The 27,649-nt window shown below is 42.1% G+C and overlaps 1 protein-coding gene across 2 annotated transcripts; it reads right to left on the bottom strand.

Moving 5' to 3' along the window:
- Window positions 1-415: 415 nt before the first annotated feature.
- Window positions 416-20,253, bottom strand: PSMB7 (proteasome subunit beta 7). Of its 2 annotated transcripts, XM_030460980.1 has the most exons (8): window positions 20,113-20,249; window positions 19,872-19,965; window positions 19,509-19,606; window positions 19,059-19,199; window positions 17,857-17,972; window positions 12,915-12,973; window positions 889-1,040; window positions 416-630 (listed from the first exon to the last, which is right to left on the bottom strand). In XM_030460980.1, exons 1-8 carry the CDS (start codon window positions 20,172-20,174, stop codon window positions 519-521), a joined length of 834 nt encoding a protein of 277 aa, XP_030316840.1. In that variant the 5' UTR covers window positions 20,175-20,249; the 3' UTR covers window positions 416-518. The 2 variants fall into 2 exon arrangements, with proteins under 2 accessions (XP_030316840.1, XP_030316841.1); XM_030460981.1 differs by lacking the exons at window positions 416-630; window positions 889-1,040 and adding an exon at window positions 2,093-2,338 and having other exon boundaries at window positions 20,113-20,253.
- Between the last annotated feature and the right edge of the window lie 7,396 nt (window positions 20,254-27,649).

The following is a 27,649-nucleotide window of genomic DNA, read 5'->3' as shown; positions in this document are numbered from 1 at the left end:
TAACATCTCATGATAAGAGTATTATCTCCCAGTCTGCTGGAGGTCAAACTCAGCAGTTAAGAACCACTGATGCTCATTATTTTCATACCATTTCTTGATCTGGTCTTTATCCATCAAGAATGGCAAGTAAAAACCCATCGAATCTGGCTTACACAGAGTAGTAATAACCTTCTATTTTGTTCCTAGAGTCAAGTAGCAAACACCTGGTTTAAGCTGGGTTTTTTTTCTGCCTGGTGTGAAGTGAGGCTGGGCCTGGATGCAGGAGCCTCTCTCATTCAGATCCTTCAAGGTAAAATTTGACTCCCAGAGCCACAGCCCTGGCAGGAGCAGGGGAGATGCTGCAGCTCTGTTCTGCAGGGGCCTCATTTCAACAGAGAAAGGGAAAAGCAGCAGCAATCAGCACCACACAAGGACAAGGAGAATGGTCAGAACCCAATTTATTCTGTATCAGGTGCTGGAAGGCTTCTACTCATACCCAGTGCTGGTCTGCAGTGACACAGAGGGATGCACAGGATGGTTCAGGATGTGTCCATGGTTTGTACAGTTTCATCCAACACCTCAAGTTCCAGGAGTGCTACATTTTCTGTGAGAACAGCAGTAGTTCCTTTTTCACACTTGTATCTACCATGCCTGTTAAGAAATAGGTGAGAATTAAGCTGCAAACTCATCAGGCACAGGTGAATGCTCATTGCAAATTTTCGAACTAGCCAGCTTTCTCTAAAAGCTTCCTCTAGAAGTCCACTGCAGGTACAGCCACTAACTTTGTGTTCTTGTTCAGCTGAAATTAAATACAGTGATCTAGGGATTAGTCTGACAAAATCTAGTATTACAGAAAAACAGATACTGCTGGAAAGAGCACGGATAAGGTCCAGCTTCAGGCACACTCACCTCTCCCCCTTTCTGTTGGCCACATCATACGGGCGAAGAAAATCCAACTTGTTCTTGCTTATAACACAGATGTCAATGTTACTGCCAGAGCCCAGGTCATTGTATATGCCAGCTGCTATGGCATCTCTCACAAGCTGTTTGGCTTCCTCTTCCTGGAAAAGTTAAAAAAGCTGTCACTCCACAAGTGCTGGCACGTCACAGGAATGTTTGTCCATGTGGCAGTGGAACAATAAAGGAGACAGCAGCAGCACTGCAGAGCATTAACACTGCTGAGCAGGGACAACCTTTTATCCTGATCATGATCCACCACCCCCCCAGGACAGGTCTGACTTAGTGAAGACAGTCAAGAAAGCAAAATTAAGATTTCTGCCTTAATGAAGGGATAAAATAAGTTTATTTCTATCTTCCAGGCTTCCATGCCCATGTACATTACAAATTCCCTGCACTACCCTCTGTGTGACAGGTGAATACAAATTAAAGATTCACACAAGTTTAGGTACAAGACTTCCCTAGGTAGGGACTATTTAATCATCCTCAGTAGTACCAAAATTATTGCTCTGATTTTTTGTAACACAGCTTAGTTAGCAAAATTTGGCTTATCTGGGCAGTAACTGCTGCGAAGCAGCCAGGCTCTGTATTCAGCTGTAGTTGGTAATATTTTAACTCCAGTAAGTGCTGAGAATTTAAAGAAACCTGAAACTACTGTAGACAAGTAGTTACTGTTTAAGCAAAAACTGGGAAATTTGCAACAGTTTCTTTACCATTTAAGGAAAAAACAGGAAAGTTGCTACAGTTTCTTTTCTGCTGTACACTTCAGATGTTCCATGGGTATAGCAAAGTAGGCATTTTATACTGTTCATTTAAAATGCACATTTTTGAAATATATAAATATTATTTCTAAATTACTTGCTATAACCAGTAGCCTCCTATTACCAACAGAACTAGAACAGAAAACTGAAGCAGGAAATAAAGCTCATTCCCTGTAGTGCTTCTGCAACCATCTACTTATCCTGCACAAGTTGTAGTTTCCTTTCCCACAGGTTTTGTATCTCTACTTTCTTTTAAAAGCACAACCAGAGCTGCTGAAACAGCAGCTCCTGAGAAACTGACTGCTCAGAAACTGAACAGGCTGAGGAGTTCAGGAGTTCTGCCCGACAGAAAGAGAGGGAACACTCAAGATGAGTCTTCTATAAGGAAATGTTCCAAATTCATCTTGCCATTAAAACATTACAACAGGTCTGTAATCATACCTAACCCCAATAAAATCAGTGAATGGTATTGATGGGAAGGTGTCAGAAATACAAACTCTGCCCCAGACCTGCACTGGGTCCCTCTGCAGCTCTGGGCTGGGATGGATTTCAAAGGCAGCTCCATGAAGCATCACAGCCCAGCTCCAGTACTTTAAGAAATAATCTGATAAGGCAAATAAATCCTTGGGGTTGCACTGTAACTGAAGAGATGTGAGCATTTAGAGATGTTGCAAAACAGTTTCTTGATGTATAATTCAAGCCTTGTAAAAATCAGGTACAATCTGTTCAGTGGCTCCATCTGCCTGTGTGTGACACCAGAGCCTGGGGTTGAGTGATCCGGAAAAATGCAGATCTTGAAAAATTTGCTTCATTTTCAAGGCCTCGGTGTCTCTGGCAGGGTCCTGCCACTCCTGGGATGGCTGCTGCAGGCAGCAGCTGTAAGTACAGCTGAAGAGGAACCCAAAATTAGCTCAGCCACCACCATGTCTGCTCCCAGTGCATGCTCTGCATTCTCCACTGGCCCTCTTTAAAATAACTTGATAATTAAATTGTTAGAGCAGGGATGCTGTTCAGATGTTGACCAGGAAGGGGGACACCTTTTTTTTCCAGTAAACTATACAAATACCATAAATTATTTCACTCCCCGCTTCATTAGGATTGCCCTTAAAAAAAAACCCAAAAAACCCACCAAACCAAAAAAACAACCTAATTTCACTTTCTACCAAGCTAAGAATTGGCAGCGATTTGTTGTATGCTAAAGGTATTTTTGTACTATAGTGAAAGTAAATAAAATAAACCAAAGAAGTTTGTGTAGATATGCTTTTAAAATTATGTGGTAGCAAGACCATAATGTGTTTAAGCACTTATGTGAGCTTGCAAAACCTAAAGGAGATGGTTGTGTGGTTTTTTTTTTTCTCAGACAGCAATGTAAATCTTGCAGCCTTGTCTCACTGATTTAGATTTTATATTTTTAAGAAAGTACTCCATCAACCTAATGTTATCATAATAGTTATAAAAAAATAAATCCAGCCCACTGAGTGGAGCTCAGCAGCACAAAGGCATCCCCTGCACTGAGTCTAAAAGTTCTTCCCTCTGATGTAGTGCAGAAGCTGAAATAGGTGTTAGTTTTGGAAGCCTCTGTTCTGGTGTTGTTCACTTCTCTGCCTCTTTTCATGACCTGGAAAGAAGAGCAGGAGAGCCACCAGGAAAAGCAAACCCAACATTCCTGTATAAAGATCCTGCAGACTGAGTTTAGCAAGGGCTGCTATTTCAGTCAGAAAATAAGGGTTAGCATGAGAAGTGCTGACACAGCCTTAGGTACAGGGGCACCAATGAGCCACTGCAATAATTAATCTTAAAAAACCCTAAAAGTTCAGAGTATATAAAAGGAGCACTTCCTACTTTATGGTTGCAAAGACCAAAGCTAACTGGGAATATCATTCTCTGGGGTCCACACTGCTGCTTAAATGAGATTACAGCAAGAGTGATGTAGTGTAACACCAGTCAGTTGTGACAAGCAGCACTTTATAGTGCTATCTGTTTGCCTCCATCACTGCATCACACAATGTGTCCCAGGACTCCAATGTGCAACTCCATTTACCACTCCATGACAAATGGGCAGCACTTGTAAAAGGCACAAAGAGGTGCAGCTCAGCCCTGTAATGGTCACCACAGCTGCAGCGCAGCGCTCGAGGGGACAGAGCAGACCCCACCTTCATTAAAGTGACCAGTAATGGGTCTTTCAAAATGTGTCTTAGGAATAGTACAGTAAAGGCTAAAATAAATAACTCAGCATGGAAGGCTAATCTGAAATGGTGTTTGATAAATTATTTATAACACAGACAATTGTCTGCATTTAATATTGGAGCTACTGGTAGCATCTTTAAAAGATGATTTATGTGTTGTAATGCCATTAAGCTTTATATGGGCCCACTGCTAGCTATAAAGTCTGCTGAGATTTAGAGAATGAGTTTTAAACTGTCACTGCAACATCACAGTAGATAGAGCCTGTATTAAATCTTTACTTTAAACCTGCTATCTGGAGAGTTGCATTTTGTAGACACTCAAAACTGATAGATTACCTCTCTACAGCTGCTTCGGTGCAAGTCCCAAACAGCACCAATAAGGAACTTTTACACATTATTCTTCTATATGACTTGAATCAAGTTTCTCTTCACACTTCAGCTATTTCCAGATTTCAAATGCTACTGAAATAATAAAGAAACTTTGCTATGGAAGATGTGGATATTTCTATATTGTATTAATTCTACCTTTACTAATAGTTTTTAAGCAAGTTTATCATTGCTCCTCCAGCAGTAGAGAGTTTTGTGAATATTATTTCCCCACTGTCTTGGATCTTCACCAGCAAGTCCTCTACAGGTTTTAAATCTGGAAAAAGGATTATTCATTTTTTAATTCTTACCAAAGTGAAATTAAAAACTTCTGCAGGTCACCAGTATCCTGGTAAGATATGCAATACAGATGTAACACAGCTCTTCAGTAATAAATCTTACAAAAAATTGGAACTATAGTACACAACATTAGTACAGAATTAACAGGGTAGTCTGGAACAATTTTTGTAAATACAAAAAAATTGATTACTTATCACAACTGCCTTTTAAAACAATGAAACTTGTTCAGGTTATGTAATGTATAAATTAACTGCTACTTAAAGTGGGAATACACAAGACTCGTGGGAAGATAAGGGGAGGGAAAAAAAATCAGCAGCTTCACAAAAGAAAATAACGATAAAAAAATAAATGTATGAAGGAGTGTTGGGAATTTGGGGCTAGGAAAGTGATACCTCTTGAAGGACATAAGCACCTACAGAAGCCTAATGAGACTTTGTAGGAGTCATCAGCAGACTACGATGTGTGTGAGGATGTGTAAGTCTGCCTGCTGGGAGAGGTTGGGGTAGAGATCAATATGTACCTGGAAGCAATGCTAAAATCTGCTGGCTGTGTCCAAAGAGAGAAGCAATGTACTTTGTTTTTTTTTTCTTGTAAGAGGAGGTTGAAAGGCTCCATTAGTGAGAACAAATTTAGTCTGGCTACCTTTTGAAGCTGCAGAGAGGCTGGCACATCTAATTTGAACCACTCAGGGTTAACAAGTCTGCACCAAAAAAGTGCATCTAAGTCCTGCACGAGCAGATGAATGAATGATGTACCTTATTTTATACCTTCTCATTTTTTTTTAAGCAGACTTATGCTACAATAAAACCAATTTGCTTTTCTTTCATCTTTGAGCAGGTGAATTAGATTTGAAAATAGCCAGACTTTCTAGCTCTCTCCCTCCACCATCTTTTGTTTGTGCTCGTAAAAGTCTCAAAAGAATTTAGAGGTAGAATGCAGAGATGTTACAGTCCAAGCAACGCAAAGCAAGCTTTTAAAACAGACACATGATGAGTATGTAAGACCAGGATTCCAAATCCCAGAAAACAGAAACTGACTTGCCAAGGGATGACACCACAAGGAAACATTTACAAGATAGAAGCTGCAGCAGAAAGAATTAAAGCAGTGCTCAAACCAAAGGCCAAGGGGTTGTAAAATCAGAATATGTAAGATGAGCAGCATTTGGGAGACACAGATCAGTAAAGCACAAAGGCAAACAACCACCAGTTTGTGGATAACGGAGGCTGGGTAGAAATTTTCAGAATATTCCCAGCATGTGATGGAAAAATTAAGGCATCTAGGACTAAAACTATGCCCTCTATAGGTATAAATATGGCATCACCTCCATTCTGCTGAATTTCAATCGTATGCCACTTTGGAATCATGTATGCACTAAAGAAAAAAACCTATATCTGAAGAAAAAAAAATGCCTTATATAGGTTTATTTAGTTTTACTGAACATCTGTTAAAGACTAAGATAAACAGAAATTTATTAGTTTCTAAAGCAAAAGTTGGGGCAAGGTGAAATAATAACTTTATTACTTTGTGTGTTAAACACCAAGTTATTTTAAACTGAAGAAATGTGTATATGGCATTTTCCAGTTCTGTTCCCAAAGCCCTATTTTAAAAGAGACTGAAATGCCCCAAGTTCTGAAATATTACTTTCATTCACTTGCAGGAAGGAGAGTGAATGACTCAGTATTTGCACAACACACAGTGTCAAGGACTCCAAGGCTATTAAACATTATTAGAATATTCTCTCCAGAACCCATCCTGCCCAACCACTGTGGAACACACTTTCTGTTTGGAATGGTGATTTCAATACAGTTGTCTACACTGTAACTTCTCTAAGTTGTCTTCTCTTAAAAGAAAGGAGGAAAAAAGCACAGGCCACTGCCATTCATCATCGGGCACCTTCTCACATGCCCAGACTGCAGCCCCTCCCCTGCCACCCTCACCAAGACAGGGCACTAAAGGACAAAGACCCAACCTGCTCAAATCCCTGAAATATCAACACATCAGGGTTCATATGCTGCTTATTACCCTCAAAAAAGACAGAAGACAAGTTTCCTTCAACACAAATATGGCATGGGCAGGAATTTTTGCAAAAAGAGATCAGAGCAGAGCACTGCCCTAGCAGCCCCATTAAAACTCAGCAGTTGGGGTTTTTACACCAATATCCCAATATTAACTCATTGATAGATCACAGCTCAGGTAATTCTCTACTGCATTTGAAGTCAGTTTTGTTTTGAATATCATCTTAGTAAATGTTTATTTTTATAACTATTTTCTTCTAAAGAACTTTTCAATAAAATACACCTTAGTCCCTAATTATTATTCTCAGTGATTACAGTTTTTTCATGTTCTGATGGAAGATGCCTGCAAGCCCAGACTCACCATCACCTCCCCCTTTCTGAGACTGTACACCACACAAGTATAATAAACCATGTTAATATTTCATACCAGTGTGAAATATGCTGGAGTATCAATTCAACATCTGCTGTCTTTAGGGTACTGGCGTCCCGCAGAGACACTTTCAATTTGTAATTGAGTTCTATACTGAATTAATCAGCAGTTTATCTTTTTTAGTAAAATAATGTCTTCCCCACTAACCTGGATTTACATTAACATTTTATGCCAAATTACCTGCCAAAACAAGAAACTTATATGATTCGGAACTACTATTTAATAACGTTATTTCCTATTTGTCACTCCTTACATGAGGATTAGTACAACCCATATTTCCAATGGTACAGATTTAAATTACCAGCTCCTCTCACAATTACAGGATTTCTTCTAATGCTATTCACATATTTTGAACTAAAAGTGAGTAAGAAAATTAATTTCATCAACCACTTATGTCTGGGTGAAGTTCATGGTTCTTTTAGGGAACCAATTCTCAAAATAAGAAACACTCACTCAGTGACAGAGCTGCAAACCCTGCCAGGCTGCAAAGTCTGTTCCAAAACTGTGATACACTCCATTTTCCATACAGATGCACAGCTACACAGTTACAGACTGAATCTAAGCCACCAGGAAGTAATCAGACATGCAAACCATGCAAAAGATAATTAAAATCACTATATATTGTTACTGCATAGAAATAATAATATCCAGCAGAGCAAGTCTGTCCATATGACTATTACTTTACTGCTGAAAAAAGGATGGAAGGGAACAAAGGTCAACATTTTATTTGGAAAAGCAGTCTTGGGGCTCTGGTACCTTTTCCTTCCTAATACACCCAAATGCTCCCCAACAGCCCCAGCTGACACCCACCCACCGACTCTCCCACTCCCATCAGAACTTCACTCTGCTGCCACAGCCCCTGCTGCAGGAGCAGTGCTCAGCCTTATGAAACGTTTTCCAGTCTGTTTTACCCGTGTTCTGTGGGTAGGGGAGATATACAAACTGAAACAATTTAAGCTGGAACCCCTGCTCCTGAGAAACACATCACAAATCAACTCCTGTCCTACATCCACCCTGTGCTGTGAAAAGACCTCCTCCCATGGAGCCGTGCCCCTGAACAGCTTCTCCAGATTACCAGGTACAAAGTTTAAGTGTTACTTTTGTAACAGTGAAGAAATTGCTTTCTTTGTCATGCAGGAAGACCCACTTTAAACTAAGGTAAACTTTATTTCCTTTGATACAGTCTGTGAACAGAAAACCAGGAGGAGATGTTACGAGGTATCACAGGTAACTCCCACCCATACTGTTGGCAGTTTCCCCTCATGATTTTTCTGCCCAGAGATCGTGCTCAGTTATATTCAGAAAGCTCACCTCAGAACACCTCTCTGGTAACCCCAGCCCCTCCAAAGCACATCCAGCTAGCACCTTTTAAATCAGCCTTCTACTTCCTGTTCATTCTGCAAAGGAAATCAATCCAAGGCACAATCCTGTGACAGAAGGTGAGAACAGTACTAACTCTCCAATGTCTCAAGCAGAAACCAGGTTACCACAGAATAATTTTGATCTAATCTAAAAATGAGAAACAGCATGATAACCCAGGTCTCTGAAGGACACAATACATGTCTGAAGGCAAGCATGAACCCTGCATGGCCAGGAGCATGAAGATACAATCCACAGCAGCCTTGGGTATTGTCACTGGGTAAAGAAATAAACAGAGCACATAAAAATACTGAGTACTTATTTTTGTTCACAGAATCAGATTTTTTTTTCCCCCCTTCCATTTACTTAATCCTTGTGTTTGACACCAACAGGGGTTCAAGTATCTCAGGCAGGCTCTCCAGCTTAACTCTGATCGTCTGGCTTGATCTCTATTGTCTGCTGCCCAAGTTCAGCTGACAAACCTCCCAGCAAGTGGTCACCTTCCTACTGAGTCATTAAACCTCAGCATGTCTGCTGGGGGGATTAGCCTGCAGACTGCCACACCTGAGCCCCGTGGCAGGGACAGGGGCATTTTGATCACCATCACTAATGAATACAAAATTCATATGCAGCTTGTCACTCCTGGAGCACTGAATCACACCCATGTGGGTTAAATAAGACTGATCAGACAACTATTGAAGATTGGAGAGTTCTGACAGTTTCCAAAAATAGCTCAGTATTGTTGTCAATAGGTAATAAACAAAAATACCACCATATTTAGGAAATATGATCATAGAAGCACCTGAATGATCTGTATGTCAGTTGTTTAAAAATGGAATAAAATGAGGTATTTTTGTAGTATTTTGTGTTATGCCCAATGTATTTTTTACTGAAAGAAAAGGTAAACAGTGAAAAGTAAACTTAGACTTCTTTTCACTTTGAACCAGCAAAGACCTTCAGTGCACACTAAGTATGGGAAGGAAAGCATCTTCACCCCCCAGCTGCTTCTCTCTGGGGATACAAGGTTGCTCAGCAGTCCCTCAAGACTCAGCAGCACAGCCAGAAACAACCCCATGGCCAGAAGAGCCCCAACCTCACCTGTTCTGCACCTTCCAGTCCTCCTCTGTCCTGTAACTTCTTTGTGAACCCACCTCCTCTGACAGCTGCAGCTGCTGACTGGTTACTGCCTCCACCTCCTCCTGGCTGCCCCCCACTTCTCCACTCCCAGAGGATTACCCCAAATTGCCAAGTTAACAAACGGATCCCTGCAGCACCCTTACAACATTCCCTGGCAGCAGAGCTGCTGCAGGAGGTTACATGCTGAGGTCTGAGTGGAATACAGTCAGTACAATCTCCTTTTACTTTCAGTCTGTTCCTACCTCTCCAGAGTCTTTTTATTTTCATTATCACTTGATTTCTTGCCACACTTAAGGCGGTATAATAAATGTCTGTAAATGTCACATTTTTGGGGTGATCTGTTTTAGGTTAATATCTGCCAGACTACCACCTTCTATTTTCCCCCCCCCCACTCCATATCCCTAAAAACATTACACAAAGGTTTACTTTCCATTCCCTGCAACAGCTGTGCTTTCTGTGGCTTCTACTGATTCTCTTCCTTTAGGATACTGTTTCCTAAACCTCGTTGTTTTTATGAAATAGAGAAAAGAAAGTTACAAGTAGCCCATTTCCTTGTTTAAACATGAACTCTTGTCAGAAGGCTGTCACACAGCCTCAATGTACATCAAGGAATTCTTCTACCAACAAAAAAGCTTCTACTTTTAAAAGAACAGAAGTCAAATATCAGAATAATATATGTAATAGCTCCCTGGTCTCCCCAGGGATTCAACAACCACACTACAGATAAACCCAGCATTCCAGCATTTAATACCATAGACATTTTTTCCCCAGATTATGATGGTTTCCATATCCAGTGATTCAGAGTACTTCCTCATCATCATTTAACACCAGAAGGAATGAATACATTTGCACAATCTGACTGTAAGGTTTAAAAACCATGTGGCTACTCTATTGAAAGAAAAATTGGCTGCAATGAAAGATCTAAGCTCAAAACACTCCATTAGATGTGCTGTTCTTCCACTTAAGTTTTTTAAAGTAGATCTACAGCTGCCCACATGACAGATTAATATTGTTCCACAGTAGTTAGGTGCTTGGCATTACATTTCTGAAGCATCTACAGGCCTTCAGGGCTGAAAGTGTTCACATCTTCAGCAATCTATAATGGTTCCTCTAGAGGCCAGCACTTGCTTCATAATGAATCGTGCCTCCATAAATCAGACCACAGAAGTGGCACTCCTGCACACCACCCATCTATCTTTGCAGTTTCTCTGAAGGATGTTGGGTAAAGATCATCTCCCAGCACTGCAGCCAGGGAAAGGACCATCACAGTTGGCATTGATAAAGCATGTGCTACTTAAATCTGAAGACATACTAAGTCTATGGAAAAAAAACACATCCTGCTGGTGTTAGCATGCCTCAGGCAGTGGTAGAAGCTTCAGCAACTCATCTTCAAAAGGCAGAGAGCCAGGGCTCTAGAAACCTGCAAAAATTGGCTAAGCCTGCAGTCTTCTTTTTTTTATTTTTTTATTTTTTTTAAGTTGAGCATCTTCAAAGTCTATGATTCTAACTGTAGGGCACAGCAGCTGCCACTGCAGATTTGATCCTCTCAGCTTTTGGCAGCTCTCAACTTGAAATTCTAGCAAAAGAATTTTTCAAGTTGCTATTATTGCCTGTCATGGATTTATAAATATTGTGCACTATCTGCTGTGGCATGGCTCTCCTGGGACACCAGTGCATGCCAAAAGCATAACAGAATGAAAAACAGTTCCTATTCTTCAAATAAATGCTAATTTTTTTTTAACTGTGCTCACACGATGTGTTTGGTGATCAGCTTCAATAGTACAGAATATATATCAGAGGCAAAAAAGCTGATTGTCTTTTCCAGTAGTATTCAGCTGCTACTTTCATTAAGCTTGTTTAATTACATTCCAGATGCTAATTTGCAAGTCGATACCAGAGGGTGCAGGACAGTTTGCCTTTGAATCATTTTTCTGTGATGTGATGGTCTTGAAGCACACCACTACCCTCCAGTAGCCCTAGCAAGATATTCTGACAATTAGTGCAAAAGAAAGCAGCATTGATCTTGACAGAAAAATATTAATCCTCTACCCATTTTACTAAATTAATCTCCAGGAATTTAAGTTTATAATCACTGCCATTTCAAGTTTTATTAAAATACACAGTTTTCTTTAGAGTTGTTTAAATTTCAACAGAAATATCATTATTTTGTTACCTTGCTGGAAAAAAACCTATGTATGACTTCAAAGATAAATACTTTGAGCTGGCAGCCATAACAGAACATGAAGAAGTGTTTCTTCAACTTTATCACCTGAAATTTTGCTCATTCAGTTAATACAATTAATTGTTATAACAGAGTACCTGGTAAAAACAAAGGAAGGGCTACAGTGCATGCAAGTCTCAAAGATCTAAATGGTAGGGTGCATTTCTACATGCTTGTTATAACAGTGAGTATCTGTTGCCATTTATGGTTGTGTATGAAGACAATTTAATTAGGATGACCTTTCTAAATGGGAAAAGCTGGAGATTTACCAATTTTGGTGCCTTTTCTAGTTGCTCTTACAAAGAATTGAAAACTAGCTGAGAATAAGATTAAATCTAAAATTTTCGACATCTGTATCTGAGAGGGAACTATTATCCTGGAGCTGTTGATTCCAAGGATTTGTGGTCCAGGTTTTCAGCACAAGGAGCACATATGCCAAGTGCACAGTCACACAAGAGGCTGGAAAATGACTGGCATTCTTAGAGCAGCATGAGGGATGAGAAAAAAAAAAAATAAAGCCTGCCTCTGTCTAGTGGTTCTTTTTCAAGTCACCCAGTGTAATGCTACTTACAGAATGAACTTGGTGCCTACCAAAAATACTGCACTATTTCTGATAGCACTTATGAATATACCAGAAGGCAAAAGTCCAGTATCTTCACATACATGGAATCCTGATCTTACTGCCTTTTCTTAATTTTGCACACCTGCAACAATTCATACGTACTGAGAGAAAAGGAGAGAGTCCAGGAATCACTGAAAAGTTGATTACTAACTCTTACACAGTGTAACAGAAATGTCTGAAACAAGGTTTAGGTTTTTTAAAATCAACTGGTATGACATGTCATGTCTCTGTGAGAGAGGTAACAGGGTATGACATCACCTCAAATTTTAAATTTAATGGATCAGAGATGAACTTAATAGATTTTACAGGACCATCACCTGAAATTAGTGCATTTTAAGCACAGGAAATAACCCAGAGCAGTTGCATTACAAAGATGAGGAACATCTGAAGACCTTTTTAAAGTAAATCACCGTCTTCAAGTGTAAATCACATCTTTACAGTAAGGTGACATTAGTGCAGGGAAACCAGAACAGATTTAACTTTTTCAGGATCTATTAAGGTCTTGGGAATACAAGGATTACTGAAGGAAGAAACACTGAGGTTTAAAAAAAACAAAACAAAAAGAACCAATAATGTCTTACCTCCATGTCCAGTTTGTATTTATCTTCAAATACTGCCATAGCTGCTAAGGAGCCAGAGCCTGTGGTAACAAGGGTAGGACACTTACTTAGCCAGTGTGTTTATAGAGAGGTTTTGGGGTTTTGTTTCAAAAAAGATAAATACCAACAGCACAAACCAGGCTGAAGTCTACCTTAGCTTAGTATACATCTACAGTGTCTACCCTTTATCTCCAACACCTATTTAATCCTGAACTTATAGCTAGTGTCATGGTCCCGTTCTGACAGCCCTTTTTACTATTTCTAACACTAAGACATGAAAATTATGTTAAAAAGAGAAAAGAGCATCAGCTGCATGCCATGTTTTTTTAACTCTTACACCTCCCTTTCTCCTGCCCCACTGCTGTGCCTGGCCACGTTAGACATGTCACTTCAACCTGGAGCCCTGGGAATGAACAGACTGCTCTAGAGAGCTGCCCTGGCACAGTCACCTTATGCATGGGGCTGAACACAGCAGCAATGGGGATGGGGTAGCTGCTTGCTGCCAGTGGGTTATTTCCCATTTCTGAACAGTTCACAATGCATTCACTTTGTGCCATTATTTTTACATTGAACAATAACAGCTGAATATACAAAATGACAGATATTAAGAGATGAGTTTAACATTGCTTCTCTTAAAGAATGCAGCGCAAGGGCAGTAAAAGAGCAGGAGCCACCTCTACCCAAAGCACTGTAACTGCAGGTGATGGAATTGTGCTTTCCATAAATTAATACAAAAAGCAAAATCACACTGTTGGCAACTGTAAACTTGCTTTGTTCAGAAAGAGTGAGTCTTCAGAAAAATATCTTGTCTGTCTGTGGCCCCAACCATACGTCAAGGAGCGCTACTTTTGGAAGTGAATAAAGTTACCTGCAATTTTTTACTCCAATTAGAAGATTTTTTTGGCATTTATTACTTTTTAACTTGTTTTGCATACTGCTATCTGTTTAGCTGGGTCACAGAGAAAGCCATATTTTCCATTTAAAATGATTTGTGTATATCGCTTGACCACCTCAATGGTTTACTGAAAGGAAAAGGCAGCGATTAAACAGTTTCAAATGAGGTGTCCTGCTGATTTTATCAAGTCTGCTGAATGTATAATGAAAGAGGAGAAGCTGACAGTGACACTGTTGAGAAAATACAGACTACCTTATCTGAACCATTTAAGGAGGTCCAATTATAGATCAAATTTAAAGGGTAGAAACAGCAGATTTACAGACACAAATCAATGAACATGGTAATCCCAATGAATGTGACAGATACTCCTGTTACAGAATATTGCTGTGGTTGAGGATCATTACCTTTACAGTACCAAATACATCACATCTAAAAGCAGTAGGACACTCTAAGTGTGCACTTGTATTACAGGCAATGACTATTCATTTACACCTTGGAGCAATACACGACTCCATTTTTTAAATGCTGAAACTGGGAATAAAGAAGATTCTGAAGCAACTAATGGCAGAAATGAACTCCTGATACAAGCAGCTGGGATCACAGAACAAATCACAAATAAAACCATAAATCACAAATTTCCTGATCCTTTAAACAAGGTCAAAATAAGGTTTGTTCCAAAACAAATACAGGACTTGAGCCATAAATAAAGTAACTCTTCTTGTGAAATGACATAGGAACATTCCTAATGAGGGGAAAAAAATATCTTGAGATACAGTCTCAAACTTAGATCCCATTCTTACAACACTCAGGTGAAGGCCTACCATAAGCAGAATGGCAAACCTCAAAACTAGAAAACAATCTTACCCTTGCATAAGGATTCTTTACATGAAGTGTAAAGACTAAAAAATGTGCAAGAATGAAAGCATAAGAGGTCAGTATCTGACTGAAATTACTGCATTAGCTACAGAGGTGAGGAAAAAAAGGGGTCTTAATTCCTTAAAATTCCTTAATGCAATAATACATGCATAATGCTCATACATGGCTCAGACTGGATTCAGTCCTCTAGCTCCCTTCTAAAAGAAGTTCCCAAAAGAACCTATGGGCAAGAAATCAGCAGACCTCTGAAGACAAAGGGAAAAGGTAGGGCTAAGCACTCAGAAAAAAACAGATTTTTGTCATCTTACCGAGCACAATGAAAGCTCTTGACTCTTATTCATACCAGATGTAAACACTGTGGGTTTAGAAACACGAACAGATTTTTTTTCCTCATCAAAACAGTTCCTCTGCAGTATGGACTGCTTTACAAAATACTAGTCTTGAGCACATAATCACCAGTAAAACAATGAAGTAAACCCTCACCATCCCCTAATGGCACAGCAGGACTGACACTGCCACTTGGTGTAGTTGGGTTTACAACCATGCTCACCAGCACTGCCCACTGTAGGGTTTCTGTACTTGGATTGTCCAACTTCCCTCTACTTGTCGAATTCTACATGACCCAAACAAGCCCACAATGTTCCAAGTGACTCAGCCAAGGAGTGAAAACTGCAAATTGTAACAGGAGAGCTGGCAACAAAACCTGTGAGCATTAGGAACCACTGGAGATATGGTTCTCTTACTGCAGTAAGGTATAAAAGCACAGAAAATTCAGATATTCAGTATTAACTTCAAGTGAAAGGTATTAATTGATACACAGAAAAAAAAAAAAGAAGAAAAAAAAAAACAAAAACAGCCAAACACTGCTTTTCAACTGCAGAAACTTTTCTAAAATGGATGAACTGAATCTTTTTAGCAGAACACACACGGAAGACAACTTCTTATTGCTAAGCACTGTCCATTTTCATCACCCAAGGACCTGTTTGCTACCTCAGCCTGGCATGCTGGAGGATGTTCAGAGCCTTGAGAGAGCAACATTTAGCACTTCCTAATCCATCAGTGTCAGGCCTCTCTGACAGGGCATTTATTCACACACACTCATTGTTATTCAATTTGCTGTTCATTCTAGGTAAAAATTCAGTGATCTCCACAGCCCCATCGATTTGGATCATTTTTCACCCTGGTTCCTGGCTGAGGGGCTGAGTCTCAGCAGTGGTAGTGCTTGCTCTGCAGGATGACATTGCCAAGGCATGGAGAGCTGATTTATGAATATGAAGCAACACCACTACCAGGGGACCAGCCTGAGCCACCAGAGACTACTGGAACATACTTACTGTTTCTGAAAGCTGAACTACAGACTTCAAATGCTTTAATTTTATGCATGCATTTCATTATAAGTCTTGGCCAGAAGCTTTCCTAGACAAGCCAAGCAATCAGACAATCTTGCATCGTTTGCTGAAATCCAATTTTGTCCTTTGTCAGCATAAACAGTTTAATTTGATGTTTTCACTCCTGAGTAAGCACTGAGTATCTTTTAAAACTCCCTTTCAAGGAAGGGCACCACTCTGCCTATCCACAAACACACTCCAACTAAATAAAAACACACTCCAGCACATTAAAACAAACAAAAAGCCAGCACCTTGACCACCTTTTCTATTGAATACTGAATTTCCAGAAATTAACTGGCAAAAAATACCTACCCTTATCTAATAAACATTTGGAAAAAACAAACAATACACTAAATAATCTAAATTCAATCTAAATAAGATCAAAATAAAATTCCAACTCCTATCTGTGATCGGACCTTTAATTTTCCTGCTGCCTCAGTTCTACATTTTATTTCTATGCATAAGCTAATCTTCTTACTACAACACATCCTAGAGACTGGAGAAAGTACCAGTGTACAGAGTGTAGAAAGGTACAGGACATCTATGCTGAGAAGAGCTTTGTTTGATAGCATAGCCAAAAATCCCAAGTAAATCACCAAACAGAGCTGGTACAGCTGACACCAAATTCAAAATGTAAGCTACAATGAACTTAATCCATTGTTATTTTCCTAACTGTTTAAACTTACTCTGATACTATGTTATTTTTTGGGGGGGAATGATGAGTGGCCAGAATTTTCAAAAATGCCACATTTTAAAGCTTTTCAAACATAAGCCTGAAAGTAACCCTGTACATAATGGAAACTGCTGTGACTTTTATCAGGCAATCAATAGAAGCTATCAGTATAATGTCACAGTTTGTTACAATAGTGGGAGTAAGGGAACTATAAGAATCAGACATTTATTTTTTTATATATCAAAGGCTAAACAATGACATCACATGACTCTTACATGGATTCTATTTGCCAGTTCCCAAGCTGGTGGCACCATCTATTGGTCCCACACCACCTCTGCAGGATTGCTGCACATTCACAGTTCTTCCTTCAGTTACCCAGATCCAGTTTAACAACTGCACTGCTTTCAGCAGTGCAAAGACACAGATGAGAAAGAGAAACCTTGAACATTTAAAAAATAAAGCAAGTAGGTGTTTTATGTAGAGATGCCAACCACAGGCAGAAATTAAAAATTAAAGTTGTATTTTCCCATTGCAGATAGCATAAAAGCTGCCATCAGCTCATAAATCTGTGGTTTCAGCTTTCACTATTATCACAATCCCTAATTCAAACCTGAATGATGTACAGAGAGCTGCACACACCTACAGCCCAAAAGACTGCTACAGAAAGTGTGATAGGCAGGGGAGCTGGGGTACTGCCACTTCAGAACCTCATGGTAGACAACTAATACCAAGCTGACCCCAGCCACAAACAGAATTCAACTTCTTTATAGAAAATCTCCATACACTATTTGAGAAAAATTACTGTACGTGGCAGTAAACCAGGTGTTGCTTCACCAGGCAATGCACACAGCAACATTCCTAATGCCAGGTTTTTGGCAACTTAGATTTAAATAGTATAACACTTTTATATAGTGTTAGAAAAGCAACAGATCAGTGCACCTGGGTACAGCAATATGAGTACAGCTTTATTTTTGAGACCTGAGGCCTGTGCAGCTCCCAAACAACGGAATTTAAGTAAAAATGCTGTAAGTAATAATTTGAAATATGGACAGTTTTCCCTAGGCAGTTATTTACTGAGGCAGTACCACTTACCCATGGTAACATAAGGCAGTTTGTCAGTTGACCCGTGGGGATATATGCTGTACAGGTGGGGTCCTGTGACATCCACTCCTCCCAGCACCAGGGCAGCACCAATGTAGCCTTGGTACCTAGGAACAATGCTGCCATGTGAATCTCAAACTCCACAATGAAAACGTGGTTCTTTTTAACACAACGTATGCATCCAGATTCTTTCCAGGACCACACTGGAAAGTGACTGCTTTTACCATCTGTCAGCAAGAGCTTACATTTTAAAAATTTACTAAAATATGGTACATTTCAGTTGCCAGGCAAACAAGCACTGGACAAGCAAGAGTCATCCAGCCCACATGTGCTAACAGGGGGAGAACTCAGTTAGGTTTTTTAGCCTTAAATGGAATTCCTCTTTCTACAATTAAGTTTTTATTTAGATACATCAAAGAAAACACATTCCTTCATTTCTCCCATGAAGTGTTCTTGGCTGCTTTAATTTCTTAGTTTATTGTTCTGTGACTCCCTTATGTAACAAGGAGAACTGCCCAGAAAGACAGCAGCTGAGCTTAATTAGTCATTTATCTCAGTCACCTGGTTGCACATGGCATTCTCTTTTCATTGCCTTTTTTTCACCTTCCTGAAAACTTCCAATAGCTTGAACAATATCTAAAATTGATTACACTCATTTCATTCTTTCCTTCTCTTTCAACAGAATTTTTTACTTCTGCTAAAAACAGTACTACACAGTACTGGAATAACTAAAGGTTTGGAGGGCATGTTCTATATCATGCTGCTTGTTCACAAGTTCAATTGCCACTATTTGTGATCAATCAACCAAATGAAATCTTAGAATAACTGCAGTACCATTTCCAAACATTTTACTCATTTATCTCATCATACCAACAGCAGACTTCTATATTAACAACTATAGGCTTAAAATGGTTTCACTTTATTCTTTTGAAAATAAATTATATTTTTAATTAATGAGTCTATAATAAATCACATGAAATTCTCAGCTCTTAAGCTTGCACATTACAGGATTATTATTGGTCCAGACATTTCAGCACAAAGATAAATGACAGCTTTAATTGGGTGTGTGTGATCAATAGCTTATTAAACTATTCTTCTTTTTTTTCTGTATAAACACTAGCAACACAGTACAGCTATAGCAACAACTATGGTTTTAACAGCACTGTTAATAAACAAGGAAGCTATTCAGTTACCTGAAGAGCATCTGCTTCAGCATTCGATTTGCTGTAACAACCCTTGGGAGGCGCCCTGTGGACAGGGAGTGGAGCTCCAGATTGGAAGAAATCAGCTGAGTTGTCATATCAGTGTCTGCAGCTGTTCCAGCACCACAACAGCTGAAAAATATTACGAGCACGTTAGAAAAAGGTGGGAAGGGCAGGAGAAACAAATCTGCTTCATGCAAAAAAAGCAGAAATTTTCCCATTGTAAAACTGAGGAGATCAAGATCTCATGCAGGCAGTATTTTCAGAGCATGAAAGCAGACAGTCTGGTTAAGTGTAAATAAAATTCCAAGAGTCTCTAGTCCTTGCTAATGAGGTATCATTTTAAATTAGGCCTTAATAATTGATGTTAGGAAAGGACACAGCAAAAAGCCCCAGTGCTATTACCCATAACATTACCCAAGAAACAGTTTTAGTACTTACTAGATATTAGGCGAAATGAAGTGTATTTTTGAACAGTTCTTGTCAGCAACAACCATTCCTTCCGTCGCTCTCGTGTCTGCCCCGAGCACCACTCCATCCTACAGGGAGACACAGCCCCTCACAGCACCGGCACTGGCACCGCCTGCAGCCCCGGGGCAGCTCCGTGCCCGGGGCAGGCCTGGCGGGAGTGACTCAGCACCGCCGAACCTCCCCGGGGCCGAGAGGCCTCCCCCGGCCCAGTACAGGAGCGAGGGGGAGGCCGCTTCCCCCCCGCCCGGGCCTGGGGACCGAAGAGCGGCCCGGCCGGGTCCGGCCTCCTGCCCGAACCGAGCACCGGGGGAACGCGCCCGGCGCCCGCCTCACCTTGAAGATGACTCCGGCGATGGTGGTGCCCGTCTTGCGGGCTGCGGGCAAACGCTGCCCCTTCTGCACCAGCTCGGCCTCCAGCAGAGAGTTCCTGCAGCACAGGGAGAGAGGCAGTGCCGGGCATGGCCTCCCCGTGCATATTCCTTTTCCTATTCCCTTTCACCCTTCTCATTCCCTTTCCCCTTCCCTTCCCTTTTCCTTTTCCATTTCCCTTTCCCAGCCCCGTCCCGCGCCTCACCGAGCGCAGTTGTCGAAGCTGAAGCCGCCGCTGGGCGCCTGCAGAACCGAGACCGCCGCCATCTTAGGGATGCGAAGCGATGGGACACGCCCGGAAACTGCTTCCGGGGCACCCCGGAGACACTGAAATGGCGGCGGCACAGGGGCTGGGGGGCGGCACCGGTTCTGCGGGGGGCGGCACCGGTTCTGCGAGGGGCGGCACCGGTTCTGCGAGGGGCGGCACCGGTTCTGCGGGGGGCGGTACCGGTTCTGCGGAGAGGCGTCTCGGATCGAGGGTGGGTCCGGTTCCGTCCCGCTGTGTGCCGGTCCCTGTCAGTCACCTCCGGCGGTGTCCGGGAAGGGTTTGTCAGGCACCGTGTGTCAGCCCGCAGCGCTGCTGCTGGTACCGGTAGCGGTACCGGCTGGCAGGTGGGTCAGTGGGTTTGGTAAGAAGCCGCGAGAGAGAAATGGAAAGACAAAAAAGGGGAAACCAAAAGTTTTATGTTGAGATCTTGCAAAGAGTCGGTCATTGCGTCAGAAAATGCAAACCCTGAATTGCTGAGCTGCTCATGTTGGAAGGTGGAAAAAATAAAAGATGATAAAAGAAATAAAAGATAAATTTCCCTTTTAAAAACATCCGGAAAGTTCTGCTGAATGTCTCTGCGGGTCTGTAAAACTGATTTAGCATTTTCTGGGTAAGTTCCATCCTATCACTCCCTATAACTCCCAGCTCATGACCCGTGCAGAGCCGTGGCCCCGATGCCTCTGAAGGGACAGGAATTGTCAAGAAGTTTTAAAGCACTGCAGATGTTTAGTGAGATTTTTCCCCCAACCCACCACATCCCTAACTTGCTTTCTGTGACTGCCTGAAATTAAATAAGCTGTTGACCGGAGAAAGAAAAGTGAAATGTTATTCGTTCCAAACACTAAATGCTAAATTGCATCAGTCCCCTGCACTCTGGGCTCTCTTCTCCCCCTTCTTCCAGTCCTTGTGTAAATCTCATTTTCTTGTACACTGGTCACACTGGGAAGATGTCTGAGAGAAAGAATATCCTGCTGCCAGATGCACTTTTTTTTTATTCTATCACAGTTGTTTTTCTCTTCACTTGATAAAGTTAAAGTAAACAGTCTCTGGGGTGAATTACAGGCATCAAAATTGGATTGGCATACAAACTGTAGAGCAGTTGGTGGTTGGGAGTCTGGGGAAAAAGAAACAGCAGGTTTTAGCTAGAGGGGACAACAGCTTTATTTCCCTCTTGGTCCCTGACAACTAAGCAGATGTCCCACAATTATTGTTTTACGTTCTAGTAATATAATGTCTTTTCCTATCCTCCCAGGTATGTGGTTGGCTCTTTTGCAGATGTGCAGGTACATCTCTTCCCTTGTTCAGAGCTGCCTTCATGCACCACTAGCTCCATCTATTGCCAGTTCATGGCTTGTTTCTCCCTCTCAGCTTCATAGAACACTTATTTCCAGCCCCATTTATGTAGGTGTCTTAGAAATAAGATCTTTTGTGAACATCTTACTGTGGGCTTTTTCACACATGACACTTCTGGGTTGATGCCCTCCACTTATACACAGATGCTTTTTTAATGTTTCCTACAGCCCTTCAGAGCCCTCCAGGACAGGTGTCCTCAGGACCACCAAACCCTGACACCTGCCCAGTGTTTCTCTGAGCAGGAGATGGGGCACTGGGTGGTGTCACCAGGCGTGGCCTCTGTCATGGGGCACCTGGGTTGGTAGACACATAATGTGTGGTCCTGTTTTGAAGAGCCTTGTGAGCATTTAGTAGAAAGCACATAGGGAAAAAGAATGTCAAATGAATGAATTTTTAAGGTTCTGGGTGTATATATGAGGAGTGCTTGTGAGGTCTGACAGACAGCAAATGGTGTGTTCACAGATCCTGTCCAGCATGAGGAAAGTCATCTTTGCACTGTTTGAAATAGCATCCTGCATGCTTTTCAGAGCTTACCTCCACCTGGTGTGATGAGATGTGCTGATGCCTGAAGGATGCAAACTTCTCTTTCTTTTTTAAAGCAGTCCTAAATTCTGTTTCAAGTCTCAACTGTTTATTATCTTACCAGACATCTGAAGTTGCACAGTATTCCAGACACATTTTTTTTTTAAACTTACTTGGGATTCAAGGACTGTTAGTGTTTTTTTCAGCAAATGGGCATTCAGACTGTGTGTATCTGTAATGCATAAACTCCCAGGTATTTTGGTGTCTGAATTTATACCTATCTGCTTTCCCAGTTGTTTGGGCTTTTTTGTTGGGTTTGTTTGTTTGTTTGTTTGTTTTCCCATTCAGTGCTTTCTTTGTGCATTAGTGCCCAATGACATCTTAAACTATTCAACCTTATTTAAAGATTGGCTTGTGGCTATGGGACTGGTGCCTGCACTCATTTCAGAACGAAAGGTGAGAGATCCCCCCTGGCACAGGCATGTGGAATAACAGTTAGAGAAAACCCAGGAATGTTTCCTTGTCCTTTGGGCAGCCACACTTGTACCTGCAGCACGAAGCCTGATGGCTGAGGGCTGCCTGCCCTCACACTCAGCCTCTGCACAGCTCCTGGGAGCATCTTGTGCATATTCCAACAAACAGATTCACTGACTCCCAAACTAGCCAGCAGCTCCTGGAATGTCCCAGGGTGAACTTGTGCTAGGAGTGGAGCCAGGCTGAGAGATAATCACTGAACTGGAGAATAAATGCACCATGTGTCTCTCCTGTGCAAAAACACTCCAATTTCAGACATCTTGCCTCAACAACGATCTGTTACCAAACTGCAAGCCAAGAACCTGTCAGAAGAATTTAAATACAATTCTGACAAGATCAGAACTAGATAGACTAAAACTTTGCCGACCTGTGGCTAAAACAAAGCTCAGCAAGTAAGTGCCTGCCTGGGTTAGGGCAAAAGGCAGTCTCTCAGGGATCTTTGTTGTGCAGCTGTAGCTTCCAAAAGCAGGAGGTTTATTCAAGGTGTTCACCTTCATTACAGAAAACAGAGAGTTGACCTGAGTCCAGAGGGTGTTTTTATTACTTTGAAAACAGAAAGAAGACACTGAAGCTGGGAGCAAGTTCCCAAGAGTTTCTGAAAGCTTTGGAAAGAATCTGTTTCTGAATGGGGAGTAGGAGCTGGCAGAAGTGTAGGTGTGAGAAATAGATGGTCTTTCTCCGAGGAATGGGGAGAAGTTAAGTACACAGGGAGACCTCTGCTTGGCTTCAGCTGAATGCTGTGATGCTAGAAACTCAAGATAAGTCCAGTACTGATCTTACACCATTTTCTAGCATTATGATACTCAAATCCTTATGCTACTGTCTATCGCTTGTCAGTGCTGTTTAGGAGAAGTGCCTGAATTTCTGGTGTTCTGTTGACAATTGTAGAAGTCCTTCTGTTAGTAGTGTTAGAGCAAGTTTTTGGCTTTATTTAGGTTCTGGCAGAACAAACTGGCAAAACTACACAAGTTGGAAGAGGAGGAAGAGACTTTCAGGTATGAAGAGGTCTGTGTAGGTATGTGTGCTGCTCTCTGAGATGCTGCTGCACGTCATTAGAAGGGAAGTGAAGTAGGGAGTCTCTGTCTGCTCTGTGAATGTGCATTTGAGTTGCCTGGAGGTGACTGCAGAGGTACAGCCACTATCAGGACACCCTAAGCTTCCAAAAATATGTGTTGGTAAGCTGTAAGTGTTCACATTTGCAGAACCCATTTGGAGCAGCAGGTATTGTATGCACATTGTGGCTATAACCTGCTGTATCCCATGAAAAATATCTCCCATTTGCACTGAGAAATACCAGTACATGGGAGTGAAGTGGGAAGCAAAATACAGTGGGAACACTGAGCAGAGGGAGCCCCGTCAAAAACTGGGGTGATGGGGAGCTGGGCAGACATGGGTACTGCAATGCAGTGCAAAGAAGACTGCAGTTGGAGTTGAGTCTGTATTTCATAGCATGGGACCCAAAATGCTTTTGTCTTCCCTGGGATCACAGCAGGAACCACCGCGTGTCCATCCCCCTTCCCCACATCTGCACTCCTGCAAGCTGGTGTGGAACTGCTTATGCCCATTGTTTGTGGACCCTCCTGCCTGTCTTGTGATGGACGTCATTAAATCCAGTAAGGAGATGGTTTCCCTCTTGCCAGGTTCCTGCAGTGAAATCCTGGTCCATCTGTTGAGGGTTCTGCTGCGTTTCTGGTCGCGTGGTGCCGAAGTGCTGCCGCTGTGCACTGGTGGCGTATGGAAAGCTTCACCCTTTCATGTGAAAAATGGGAAAGACAGATGCTGTCTGGGTCCAATATTGTTCTTGTACTTCTCTCATCTCTCAGGAGCCCTCTTGCTGCTGCCTTTCCTCACTCTCCCTGAGCAGCAGGACCCCTCTTCCTCCCTGGTGAAGCAGACACAGGGTCGCTGTCCCTAAAGTGAGCTCCCTGCCTCAGGAGCTCCCGAGGACATAAACCACCTCTGCATGATGTTTAGGAACCTGAGCCTCTGCATATCAGCCATACTCATTGCTCCAGAATGCTCCACACAGGAATAAGAATTTGCAGACTTTTTTCTAGCTGTGGTTACAGGTCAGAGGAGATGCATGGTAGGTGCCTGGTTAAACCAGCAAAACCCCTTCATTAAAAAACTACAGAGAGGATCAGAACCAAGTGCTCTGTCTTGCTGGTAGGAGGAAGGGAGATTAGGAGTAGTTAGTACCTTGAGAGAAACATAAAGATAAATAGTAAAGGCGGGTCCTATTTTTTTCTATTAAAAGTTCTAGGCTACACAGATTTGTTATAAATGATGGCACTGAATAAGCAGCCATGCCTAGGCTCCCCTGAAAGGCTCTCCAGTATCAGCAGCTGATGCCCCACTGATGCAGGGACACAATTGGGTCTGTTCCTCCAGACAATACACCTGTCATTGGGAAACAGAAAGCTGGCAATTAGCAGGGGAGGCTCTGTGCTGTGCTTTCATCTCAGACAATAAGAAGGGCCTGGAAGAGTGAGATTAAGGCTGGCATGTCTGCAAGAGATTGTTGAAACAAACCTCACTGAGACTTTGGGGCATTTAAGAAACAAAAACAACAAAATAAAACCCTTATTAAATCTAACTCTACAAACAAGTCGAGAAAGAAAAATAAGACTGAAATAGGATTATTTGCCTTAGAAATATAAGCCTGAGGTTGAGGAGGAAAGGCTTTCTTCTCATCTGAGATGTCTTGTAGTTGTCAGTGGTGGATCATAGGAAATGAACACCAAGGGGGGTTCTGCACAGAGAAGCTGTGGTGGGAGCTGTGCAGTGCTTAGCCAGGAGTAGGACTAAGCACCAGCATCCAAACAGCAGACTTGTTACCCAGCTAATGCAAGTTCTCAGCCCTGGGCAATGCTCTATACTTGACACTCTGAATGTTTAAAACTCTCCTAAATTACTAGCCCTACAAGGGCCCTGAAAGCAGTGCAGCAACACGAGTCATCTCAGCTGCTTCTTGTGCCCAGTGCCTCAGCTGCCTGGGGGATACATCCCTGATGTTCCAGACTCCTGATGTGAAGCTTGTAGCGTCAGGAAATTTGTGTCAGATGTGACAGAGTTGAAAGGAGAGGGGAGAAAAAAATGGGAGAACTAGGCAAATAATGGTATTGTCAAACATGCAGGTGTTTGGCCATAAAAGCAAATCTGTGTAGATCTTTAGTGTGCTGAATAAGGATGCTTGTTTGGAAACCTGAAGAATTATCTTGAACACATGTCCTCTGTGTCTCTCTCCTGCAGAGCTGTGAATGTGAAACTGCATCCAGGATCCAAAGTCCAAAGAGCAAATTGTGCTCTCAGTGGCTGCTGCTGGCTGGCTTGGCCAGTCCATGGTTGCTGTGCAGCTCCAGACCAGTCTGCTGGCTGATGTCTGCAGGGGTTTGGTGGTGGGGCTGTGACTTTGTACAGAGATGGAAGAGTTATCCGGATTTTTCCAGGCACTGCTGCTTCTGATAGCTTGATCCATGTGAGAGTGGCAGCATGTGTTAGCAGCTTGCCTGGAGTCACAGACATGGGATGTCCTGGACTGATGTCTCCCAGTCAGCTGAACAGTGGGAAGTTGTGTGGTGAGCAGATCACTGCAGTGTTAAGTGCTTCCTGAAAACTGATGAATCTTCTTGTGGGAGAGCTGAGCAGGAGATGGTGCAGGAGCAGAACCCAGCAGCCTGTCAGCCAGCAGGAGCTCATGGGACAGCAATCACCCTTTTCTCCATGGGAATCCCAGGGGTGTGGGAAGGGAAAGAAGAGGAGCTTTAGCACCAAAGTGTCTGTCCCAGGGCTGAGACGGGGCAGGCATGTGACACCTTCACATCCCCAGCACTGGGAGAGGTAAGTCTGCATCTCTTCTACTAATGTCCCAGAAGTCAACATGTGGCAGTCTTGTGTCTGCTTAGCACCACATTTAATTCAAACTTTGTGTGGCAATAAACTCCCTGAGGAGGACCTAGGTCAGAGAGAGGGCCAGTTTTGTGCAGTAAAAAGTGCGAAGAAACAAATGCTGGAGTAGAATAACATCTACAGCTGGGCTAGGGAAATATTATTTGAAAGGATAACTCTGCAATGGACAGGCTGGCAACACAACCTGGTGATCTCTGACACACATGGCACTTTTTTCCAGTTTTCAATGCATCTTGCTCAGACACATGGCTTTCTACTCCACTTGGCAAATATTTGATTTATGAAAACTAACATGTTGCTAGCCCATGTGCTGGGAAGCTCTTCCAAGGGTGGTGTGAAAGATGTGCCTTGACAGTGGCAGATCAGGGTTTACTAAGTGGTAAAGATAACACTTATTGAAAATGCACCTGAGCTGATTCTTTAAATTGCATGTAAACAGAATCACAACCTATTTACAAACAAGATCACCCAGAGTGACATCGCCCAAACTGCTCAAAAAAACTTGCCCTTTGCTCAGCTCTTTGTTTGAGAGATTTTCAGGCATTAAAAGTAAATTGGAATTTTACCATCTAACCATCCCAAGGCCATGTGTTTGCTTGCCAAGGTCTTCTTGCACTGGATGAACACCTCTTAGCTGTAGGAACTCTGTTATTTCTAATTTGTTTTATGTATAAATGGAGACTGACTTCAGGAACTGCAATTGCCTTAAGGAGACAGCTGACTGCCTGGAGAATTAGCTTTGTGGGAATTAGTGCCAATGCAATAACAAATTACCAGCACTGGTGGTGATGACTCTGCTTCCATAGCAAGGAGCAAACAGATGGCAGTGCCCACGTGTGCATGTGGCTGCAGGAAACTCTCCGGAGGGCTGACAGGTCTAAAGGAAGCATCCAGCAGGCCAAGTGCTGGACCCCACTTTCTGGACTTGCTCAACAACCCGTGAGCCTGCACTCTTTGGGACCTTTTAGGTGTGATTTTAGGGGAAAGGATAATGAGGTGCCTGTTACTAGCTTCTATGTGCTGGCTGTGACCTTTCCTTTGAAACGCCAGTGAAGTGTTCTTGCCAGAGTCTGTAGAGCTGTCCAGCTAAAGCATCAAGTCTTGTCTGAAAGTCCAGTATGTGATTCTGGAAGGTACTGCACTTTAAATCCAAACA

This window comes from Calypte anna, chromosome 17 (genome assembly GCF_003957555.1).
Source record: "Calypte anna isolate BGI_N300 chromosome 17, bCalAnn1_v1.p, whole genome shotgun sequence".
NCBI classification, from domain to species: Eukaryota; Metazoa; Chordata; class Aves; order Apodiformes; family Trochilidae; genus Calypte; species Calypte anna.
The sequence above is the reverse complement of the archived record's forward strand: the minus strand, read 5'-3'. Positions and strand labels throughout refer to the sequence as shown.

Excerpts from the sequence above, each read along its gene's own strand:
- PSMB7 (XM_030460980.1), bottom strand. The coding sequence starts at position 20,174 with ATGGCGGCGGTCTCGGTTCTGCAGGCGCCCAGCGGCGGCTTCAGCTTC. Across the intron at positions 19,966-20,112 it reads AGCTTCGACAACTGCGCTCG|GAACTCTCTGCTGGAGGCCG; the intron begins GTGAGGCGCGGG and ends CCTGTGCTGCAG. Across the intron at positions 19,200-19,508 it reads TTCATTTCGCCTAATATCTA|CTGTTGTGGTGCTGGAACAG; the intron begins GTAAGTACTAAA and ends AATATTTTTCAG.